General features: G+C 43.2%; 1 protein-coding gene across 2 annotated transcripts; it reads left to right on the top strand.

Annotated features, from left to right (window-relative positions):
- Nucleotides 1–241: 241 nt before the first annotated feature.
- Nucleotides 242–9457, top strand: LOC101164092. Of its 2 annotated transcripts, XM_004078425.3 has the most exons (7): nt 243–368; nt 4945–5319; nt 5398–5658; nt 6415–6502; nt 6883–6922; nt 7305–7417; nt 8879–9457. In XM_004078425.3, exons 1-7 carry the CDS (start codon nt 317–319, stop codon nt 8934–8936), a joined length of 987 nt encoding a protein of 328 aa, XP_004078473.1. In that variant the 5' UTR covers nt 243–316; the 3' UTR covers nt 8937–9457. The 2 variants fall into 2 exon arrangements, 1 of the variants encoding a protein (XP_004078473.1); XR_002292072.2 differs by having other exon boundaries at nt 242–368; nt 5398–6502.
- Nucleotides 9458–10516: the final 1059 nt, after the last annotated feature.

The following is a 10516-nucleotide window of genomic DNA, read 5'->3' as shown; positions in this document are numbered from 1 at the left end:
TTTTATCAAATGGCTTTCACTAAAATGTTTTGATCTCTTAAACAGTTTGTGCTACTTCTTTTATTTATTTTTGTGCATTTTTTAAAGACTGAAAGCTTCTGAGCATGAATCTCCTCTCATAGTCAGTCAGGAATGAAAACCTTAAGCATTGAGAGTTTTGACTCCAAAACTGAAATGATGAAAGAAAACTTCCTGTATAGAAAGACAGACGGAAGTTTGAGTCACAATAGGCGTTTGTGTTGGTATTTTTAAAGCGTGCCTCACAGATTTCTTCATCTTTGCTCAGAGGTTCAGCTCTGAGGAGGAGCAGGGAAGAATGCAGGTCCAGCAGCTGGTGATTGTCTGGAGCTTCAAGGTTCTCCTGGCAGGTAGGACCAACATCCGTTCAGAAACCATTACTGTTGTTATCAGAGACACAAAACGGAGAATCTCTTTCTGGAAATCTTCCTGTTCAGAGCTGAGCAGGGACATTCACTGAGGGAAGTATGACCGATCTGGACACGCACCTTCATGTCTGATCTCTGTTCACATCTGTCCTCAGACGGGAGACTTGAGACTTCCAGGTGCAGTAAGTTAGACAGAGATAGATAGAGTACCTTATTAATCCAGAGGGAACTTGCACATCCATCTATTGCTCCACAATATACACAATACATTCAATATTAGGTTCATGAAAAGACATTTAAAAAATATTTAAAAGTTATTAATAGTCATAAAACATAAAAATAGACGAACTCACTAAAAACAGAGTAAAAAGTATGAGAGCAATAAAAGTAATAAAAGTGGTAAAAGTAGATGCCTGTTTAGTTACTCCTCCTCATGCCCCCTCCCTCCCAGCGGCATTGAACAGTCTCATTGCACTCGGTGCAAAGGAGTTCACGAGTCTTTCTGTAGAGAATGCCAGAGGTGGTCGCTGAATGCCCCCCTCTGGTCAGCGAAGAGTCCGTGTAGGGGATGATGAGTGTTCTTCATCATGTGGTCCAGTTTGAACAGCATCCTCCGCTCTGCCACCACCTCCACTGTCTCCAGGTTCCGCCCCACCACACAGCCTGCCCTCCTGATCAGACAATTCCATTTTTTTATGTCCCTTTTGTCCCCCCCCCAACACACCACTGGGCACTGAAAACAACAGACTTCTGAAACATAAAAAGGAGTTCTGAGCAGACATTAAAAGAGGTGAGTTTTTAGGAAGAACAACCTGCTCTGCCCCTTCCTGTATGCAGTCCCTGTTTGCAGACCAGTTCAGCTTCTTGTCCTAGAGGACTCCAAGGGATTTGTAGTTTTCCACCACCTCCACCTCTGCTCCATCGATGATGGTGAACCGCCGCAGAGGTTCAACCCACAAAGACCAATTTCAGTTGTCGTGGTGGTGTTCAGGTGGAGGCAGTTTCGTGCACAAAGGAGTGAAACCACATGGAGGCACACTATCCAGCGTTTCGATGTGTGCGTCCAAAGTTTGAGGAAATTCAGAGGAATGACACAAATCTGTTAAATACTACAATGGGGTGTTTTTTTTGTTTTTGGGTGGGTGGAGTGATAAATCAAAACCCAACTTTACTTTGACCCGTTCAGCTTTTGGCCCGTTGTTGAGGTGGGCGGGCTACACTCCGGTCAATGTGTCGTTAGACCCTCAGGAGTCGTACAGGTGATGTCAGAAATGCTGTCTGTGCAGAGGCGGACGTAGCAGTTTGGGGGCCCTGGGCCAGCAATAACATGGGGCCCTCTGCAGCATTTTTCCTTTGAACCCTGTAGGTTTAAACATTTGTCAGACAAGGTCTTCACTTTTAGACAGCAAAAATGTCAAGAATCCAAACGCTTTAAAAGCTTTTAAAAACTGAAATCACGTTTGAATGTTGATCAAGCGTATTTCATTTACTTTATTTTCCTTGAGACAAAAATGTATCAAATTTGATCATTTGTTACCAATTCACTTTCTAGAAAGAACAAATAAGGATTTTGTGTCTTTTCTTTAATTTTTCAGTTTTTCTTCCCAGATGTCTACTGAATAACTAATAAACATCTACTGTCTGCTGGACATCTCAGACAACTTTATTGTGTTTCTATCTACTACTAGTGTTCTAAAAATGATATTTTTTACTGGGCAGCATTGGCTCAGGCAGTAGAGTTGCCTGAGCAACTGTTGGTAGGGGAAGTGTAGAAATGCATTTACCACAATAGATTCTAATCTACACCAATGTTGTCAAAGCTATATTTGACAGTCAAAGAAGAAAAAGGATGGAGGAAGGATGGCGCAGCAGCAGGAGGATCGTACTTAACTCACTTATTTGGGTGTGTTTTATTTTGAAAGGAACCGGTGTGCGGTTCTGTTAAAGTGAAAGCAGTTAAAATATATCGAAAAAATAAAACACTTGAATTATTGTAAATGATATAAAGCTGCATTTTATATACATCCACAGAAACCAAAGAAATGTGTTTTTCTGAACAGGGAAGTGGGACTTTCAGGCTCTCTTTAGGTTTTAGTCAGTTAGAAACTCATCATGGATCTTTGTGAGAGCAGCAGAACCAAAGGGGACACAGACTGCAGAATGGTTGGAACCAGCTGTGACCTTAGAAGGTGTTCAGATAAACTGAAGATAAACTGAACTCTGTAATTATTTCATTCCTGATAAAATGCTTAAAAAAGTCGGACGTCTGAAAATGTCCCTAGATCAGACGTCTAGATGTGTAGCAGACCTGCACTATTGGTAGACCTCTATGGAGTAACGAAATAAATGTCCAGAAGACATTTCAGTCAGCTCATGTAAGAGAGGCCGACTCAGTTTCTACATTCAAAGTTAGACTTATAACATTCCTCTTTGGACAGGCTTATTGTCAGACTAGTTAGTATTCAGAGATTATTTAACTTAATGTTAATTTGTTTAAATTAAACTTAATAATAACTATTTGTTTTAAAAGGCTGCTAGAAGTTGAAGCTGGGGTAACTATGGTCCACTGGGGTTCTGTCCTCTTTTCTCTTTTACTTCTACCCTTCCTCTCTTCTCTGTTTTTGATCATCATTTATCATTTAGTTCTCCATGTCTCAGTTTGGTGCAGTGATTCATGTATTGTCCCTCGTTCCCTCTTTCCCCTCCTGGGGAGTGGGAGTGCTTCCAGGCTCCAGTTGGCTCATCCGTGCTCCAGTTCCTGACCGTTTACCTCGCCTTTGCTCCCGCTCCTACACCTGGCTGTGGATCCTGCCTCTGGCTCATCTCTGGCTCGTCTCTGCTCTGTACCTGACCGAGTACCTCGTCTCTGCTCCTGCTCCTACACCTGGCTGTGGTTCCTGTCTCCGGCTCGACTCGCGCCTTTGACTGTCCCCACAACCACGGCTGGATGAAGCTCGTCTGCTGGACTTTAAATATGTAGTTGTAGATTTAGATAAGTTAATTCTTCTCTAAGATTTCTGGTAAATCGCCTGTCCGTCCTGGGGGAGGATCCCTCCTTCATGTGGGCACCCCTGAGGTTTCTTCGTTTTTTCCGGAATCCGTTTTTTTTGGGAGTTTTTCCTTACCGCGAAGGGGGGTCTAAGGGCAGGGATGCCAGTCAGTTTGTTAGTTCATTTTAGTATTTTCCTATTGAACTCTTTGTATTCATGATCCTTTTGAGTTCATGTTTTACTTCGAAGCCCATCGAGACGACTGTTGTTGTGATTTTGGGCTATACAAATAAAATTGAATTGAATTGAAAAGACATCTATAATAGATGTATGTTAGTTATCTAATAGACCTCTTGTGTTTACAACATGCTAGGCATGATTTTTCAGGATTTAAAAATAAATCTATTCCTCAGAGGAATCCTCCACATCAGTGACTGACCGTTCTCAGTAAACGGGCTCGCTGCAGTGGGATCTCCCTGGTCTGGCTTTTTTTCTAGATCTGGGGGGGTCCTGTGGTAATCTATTCTGTAGACTTGAGTGGGAGGGTCACTGAGGTGGAGATGTCCCCAAAATATTGTTTCCCCCACTTCAGGACAAAGCCAGATTTCTACATTGCATCACTTTATCATCCTTCTTATCAAACTTTTTGTGTGTGTGTGTGTGGGGGGGGTTGTCGGCATTGTGCGGGTTTAAAAACAAAATAGTTGTTTGTCTTGTCCTTTTGTTTTTAAATTTGTCTATGTTTTTGTGTGTAGCACTTTGAGTAGCTTCATTTGCTACACACATAAAGTTTAATTTGATTTGATTTGATTTGATTTGATTTGATTTGATTTGATTTGATGATGGGACCGCGATGCGATCCTCTGTGGGAAAGTCGTCTGCTAGAGACTTAAACTCTAAATGTGTGAAAAGCCTCCATGAGACCAAATCTATCAGATACGTGATGCGAATCTACTACTGCAGACATTGAAGAAAAGACTTGGTTTAGGTCTGTAACAGACGTGTCCACCGGGTAAAGAAACCAAAACACTTGAATGACGGAACAAAATAAAAAGAAATATTCTCAAAATGACCATTTTCTGCCGCTCCCTTTGTTTTTCTGTCCCTCTTCTCATTCCTGACTTTCTTTATCTTCATTTCTTTGACTCTTTTCTTCATTTTCCTCTTTTTTCCTCCCTGCTCAATAGTTTTATTATTGTTTCAGGAACATGTTAGAAACAATGTTTTCTATTGTTTTCTCCTCTTTTGATTGACAGCATAATGACGATGACCATTCGCATACAGACAACCATCTTCATCTTAACGTCTCTCCTCATCAACGCCAAAGTTGCTGTTGATGGAATAGTCCATTGCTGCAGAGGGACGGGGGTCTCTTTTACATGAGCAGACTAATTCAGAGGTTTAGGTTTTTAATGACACAATAATAAAGGGCGTGGAAATCATTTTAGAGACTTTTTTAAGTGTTCAACTTGGAGCCCCAAAAGGGTGAGGGGGCCCATGGGAATCACCCAATGGTTAGTCTGCCCCTGTATCTGTGGTTTGAACCCTTTATCATTCTCTCTCTGCAGGAGCAGAAAAACCAACAATCACATATCCATTCACTAAAACCTGTGCAGCTGAAGGGTCCACTGTCCTCCTGCCCTGCAGCTTCACTCCATCAACAGAAGTCATCGGAGTAGAAGGAAAAGATCCACGGAAGATCGTCAGAGTCCTCTGGTGCAGAAAACATCCCATCTGTCAAGGAGCCACTCCTTCAGTGTTTGACAGTGAAGCCCCAGACACAGATTCTAGTTTTCAGTACCTGGGAGACAAGAAGGGAAACTGTACTTTACAGATCACAAACATTCAGCTGGAAGATGCAGAAACGTATCGCTTCAGGATGGAAGCTGAAGATCCTGCTGGACATTTCACCAACAGAACAGGAGTGACAGTCAGAGTAGAAGGTAGGAGCGGCACGTCCAAAGTGTGTCACAAATCCTCTTCAGTCCTTCAGAAAAACTAATTCAAACTGTCATTTTCAGAAAATCCTCTCATGAGCGTAACAGGAAGTAACGGCTCAGAGGTCAGAGGTCAGACAGTTTCCCTTCAGTGCACCACTTCATCCTGCACCTTTCATGGTGTCAGCATCACCTGGTTGAAAGATGATCACGCCCTCCCAGAGACTGGCCCCACCCTTCATCTGGGCCCCCTGACTGCAAAGGATTCTGGGAACTACAGCTGTGCTCTGGGGACCAAAAGGCGGTCGGGTCTGTTCAGGCTGCAGGTGGAGGCTGACTCTGCAGGTGGGGGTGTCAAAGCTATTAATATTTTAGGATTTTTCCTGTTGGAGGAAACCAAAGACAGATCCAGTAAAGTTTGTTTCATCGCTTTAAGCTCTGTCAAAGTAAATTCTGTTTGTCTGCATCAGAGTCTGCATCTGTCAACGTTTACTCTTCATTATGGATTTGTGTCGGACAGACTCAGGACTATTCTATGGTGCAGTTCAGCGCCTAATCTATTGCGCATCAAAACCGTAAAACCGCTTATCAAAATATATAAATTGAGAACTAAAACCCCTAATTTACAACCAAAATATTTAACCCAAAGTGCAATCATGTTTCTTAGGTGCCGATTTGTTTTCTCACTATTCTGAAATCGTCTTTTAAGTTGCACTTTTATATTTTGCAGTTGCAATTCTAAAATCTGTAATATCAGCGACACGCCCATCAAGCTGAGAGGAGGCGGGACATCCCCGACATCCAGTAGCTCATTGGCTACTGAATGACTCCGAGTCTTACGTCAACATACCTGCAAGAGAAGGAAAGGTTTTCATAAGTTTGGTTGCAAATTCTGGGTTTTGGGTCTCAATTTATGGATTTTGATTTGCGGATTTTGGGTTTTGATTTGCGGTTTTACGGTTTTGAAGTGCAATTCATTAGCCGCTGAATTGACACCATACCAGATACAAGGACATGTTCAGGAAGCTGAAGGACAGATAAGTTTCCATCCATGTGGATTCCTTTTGCTGAACCATCAACCATCAGATGTTTATTCCACAGGAGGAACGTCTCACGTGATCCTCGCTGTGGTGCTCGCCGTCCTGCTGGTTGGCATCGCTCTCATTGTGCTCTTCTTCCTCATTAAAAGGTACCTGATCTCATTTCAGTCCAGCAGAAGAACATTCAGAAGGAAAGCACTGAAGGACATTGATGATGGAGCTGCAGACGGAGACATTGGGACAAATTTGTTTTCTTTTTCATTACTTACAACTGCATTTATTTTTCTTTTGGGCATTTTTTAAAAAACTCTTTTAAACTTCCTAAGTTTAAAAATCAGCAGAGCCTGATCACATGTAAAGTAGGAAGACGACGTTCAATGAAAAACTCACAGGTTTTTCTGATTACATAAGATTTTAGACCAAAAACTATCTGAAGTAAAAAGTCACTTTAGTGATATTTCATTCAGAAACACTTGGGAGTGTAATCATGTCGTTGATGATTGTTTAGTAACAGCATATTTAACCACAGGAGGCGAGCAGCTGAAAGACAGAGCGCCGTAGAAAGACAGGTGAGTATTTTTTTACCTTGTCTTTATTTATGCTAACAGTGACAGAAACCTGTTAACAAGTTTTATCTATAAAAAAAAAATTCAAAATTAAACAATAAAAAACAGTTCTTCCTCACAGACACACTTTCCAAAATAAAGTGCTGTAAAGTTGAATGAAGTCAGAAAAGAAACACTTTTGTGACACAAATTAAATGTTTCTTTCATTACAAAAGTTGAATACAGAAAGCTTTTATTCATATTTCAAACTGACGAAATGTTATTAATCTTGTGGAAACCAATCCCTGCTATGATGATTGGAGAATATCAGTGATGCTCCGCCTACCTGTCCCGTCCGCCACATGAAGCTGTTCTTGGTTTTTGTGTCTTCCTGCTGTGGTTGCAGCGCAGTGTTGGGGTTCTGCCGTCTGGAAATAGAGGAGCAGCTCAAAGAACCGACCCAAACACGGAGGATGTCAGCTACGCCGCCATTCACTTTAAAGCAAGCAACCCCAGCAGGTAGGTGTCATGTGACCACGGTGGTCTTCTGGTGTCATGTGACCACGGTGGTCTTCTGGTGTCATGTGACCACGGTGGTCCTCTGGTGTCATGTGACCACCGTGGTCTTCTGGTGTCATGTGACCACCGTGGTCTTCTGGTGTCATGTGACCACCGTGGTCCTCTGGTGTCATGTGACCACCGTGGTCTTCTGGTGTCATGTGACCACCGTGGTCTTCTGGTGTCATGTGACCACCGTGGTCTTCTGGTGTCATGTGACCACCGTGGTCTTCTGGTGTCATGTGACCACCGTGGTCTTCTGGTGTCATGTGACCACCATGGTCCTCTGGTGTCATGTGACCACCGTGGTCTTCTGGTGTCATGTGACCACCGTGGTCTTCTGGTGTCATGTGACCACCGTGGTCTTCTGGTGTCATGTGACCACCGTGGTCTTCTGGTGTCATGTGACCACCGTGGTCTTCTGGTGTCATGTGACCACCGTGGTCCTCTGGTGTCATGTGACCACGGTGGTCCTCTGGTGTCATGTGACCACGGTGGTCTTCTGGTGTCATGTGACCACGGTGGTCTTCTGGTGTCATGTGACCACCGTGGTCTTCTGGTGTCATGTGACCACCGTGGTCCTCTGGTGTCATGTGACCACCGTGGTCTTCTGGTGTCATGTGACCACCGTGGTCTTCTGGTGTCATGTGACCACCGTGGTCTTCTGGTGTCATGTGACCACCGTGGTCCTCTGGTGTCATGTGACCACGGTGGTCTTCTGGTGTCATGTGACCACGGTGGTCCTCTGGTGTCATGTGACCACCGTAGTCTTCTGGTGTCATGTGACCACGGTGGTCTTCTGGTGTCATGTGACCACCGTGGTCTTCTGGTGTCATGTGACCACCGTGGTCCTCTGGTGTCATGTGACCACGGTGGTCCTCTGGTGTCATGTGACCACCGTGGTCTTCTGGTGTCATGTGACCACCGTGGTCTTCTGGTGTCATGTGACCACCGTGGTCCTCTGGTGTCATGTGACCACCGTGGTCTTCTGGTGTCATGTGACCACGGTGGTCTTCTGGTGTCATGTGACCACCGTGGTCTTCTGGTGTCATGTGACCACCGTGGTCCTCTGGTGTCATGTGACCACCGTGGTCCTCTGGTGTCATGTGACCACGGTGGTCCTCTGGTGTCATGTGACCACCGTGGTCTTCTGGTGTCATGTGACCACCGTGGTCTTCTGGTGTCATGTGACCGCCATGGTCAAATCAAATCAAACTTTATTTATAAATTACCGCTTCTCATGGTCCTGGTGTCGTGTGACCACCATGGTCCTCTGTCATGGCTTTCAGCAGATGATTTGTTCATGAGCTCAGGTTAAGGCTCAGGCTGAACCTTTTCAGAAATCTCTGAAGAGTTTAGGGTTCACGGCAGCCACAGATGGACGAATCAGACGAGCCTTCAGTGTTTCTGTGCTTCTTTCAGAGAGGTGCAGTCGGATGCAGATGATGTGGTCTACTCCGCAGTGGTCAGTCGAGGTTGATGACAAATCCTGCAGAGTGTCAGAACAAGAGCACAGGGAGACGCCGCTGGATGCTCCGCCCCCTGAGAGTTGGTGTCTCTGTGCGTATAACCTCAAAGCTGCAGCTTCAGCATCTCATCTGTGACCTTCAGCAGTTCATGACCACAAACAAAAGAGTCTCTTCACACCAGAGGAGGCGTCTAAGAAGGTGAAGCTCTGGTCCTCATCAGTCTTTGAGCTCCTGGAGCAAAAAGGTCACAGAAGCTCCTTTAGTTTGTGCAGACAGTGTGGTTATTCAGGGATGTCTGAGGATGAACTTTCAACAAACAGTTTTTAAAGATAGTTTGTGGATTTTTTTGACCATAAATAATTTTCTTTTCTTCAGCTTTTACTCTGTCTCGACTGTCTATCTAAAAGTTTCTGTAATTTATTCTTTTTTTTACATGCTTTTACTTCTTTAAAACATATCTGTGAGTTTGTTGCTGAATTGGTGTTTTTGTGCATTTTGACACAAAATAATCAATAAAGACAATCTGATTGTTCTGCTTTGGTCTGTTTTCTGTCCCAATAGTTGGGGATTTTTTATAGTAAATTTTTGATCAAACTGTACTTTTTTCAGTCACAACTTGAATATATTTGTCCAGTTATTGTTTTTTATTGCATGGACTCCATTTGTTCTGGTGATGCTCATCATTTCTGCTGGTATCGTCAGAAAACTCCATTGAACAGTAAATCTCTGCATCACAAAGGTTTTGGTCATCAAACGTCCCACAGTCAGCTCAGCTTTGGGTTTAGAGCATCAATCAAACATTTCAAAGATTTGAATGCATTTAATTATGTGGAGGTTAAATTTGCTGCTTGTTGAGCAGCAGTGATAGAAATCTATGTCTGTTTAAGACAAAATGTGACGGATAAGGAGCAAAGAACTGGTGTTTAGGAGAGAAAAAAACAAAGTTAAATATCTTTTGAGTATTTGCCAACTCCAATTTGAAACTATCAGCACAAACTCAACTTAAAATTTTATGTTTGTCAGCAAATACTTAGTTTCTAATGTTAAGTTGTGATGACTTCAGCCTCTCCTTCAGGACATTTCTAAAGTAATTTTACTCTGACTGCAGTAGGGTGCATCAGGTAACCCTTGTGCTATCCTAGGCACTTTAACGTTGGGAGTAGGGTCATCTAGACCCACTAGACAGTGCTCTGAACCTTTTTTCTTCAATGATTTGTGATCTTCACTGGTGTCCATGGATTACATGAAATCTTTCCACCTTTATCCACCTTTGTCATGGTAGGGAGAACATGTCAATGGAAGGGGGGGGTCATATAAGATAGTACAAGGGTTAAACACTATTCTTGTCTTTGTGTACGATGATTTGTGCTTGAGCTTTGAGGAAGGAAAAAAGAGGAAGTGTCTCAACGGGTTCCTGCTGAGAAGTCAGACGGTCTGATGACAGAAGTCCAACTTTCATCAGCGAAACGCTCATATTGACACAGCGGTTTGAAAACTTCCACTTTTTTGTATCCGTACACCATTTATGGATGTTTTTGAAAGAAAACAGTTTCACACTTATTTTTTTGTAAAAAAAAAAAAAGGAACGTAA

This window comes from Oryzias latipes, chromosome 16 (genome assembly GCF_002234675.1).
Source record: "Oryzias latipes chromosome 16, ASM223467v1".
NCBI classification, from domain to species: domain Eukaryota; kingdom Metazoa; phylum Chordata; class Actinopteri; order Beloniformes; family Adrianichthyidae; genus Oryzias; species Oryzias latipes.
Note: the sequence above shows the minus strand (reverse complement) of the source record. Positions and strands in the feature narration are given on the sequence as shown.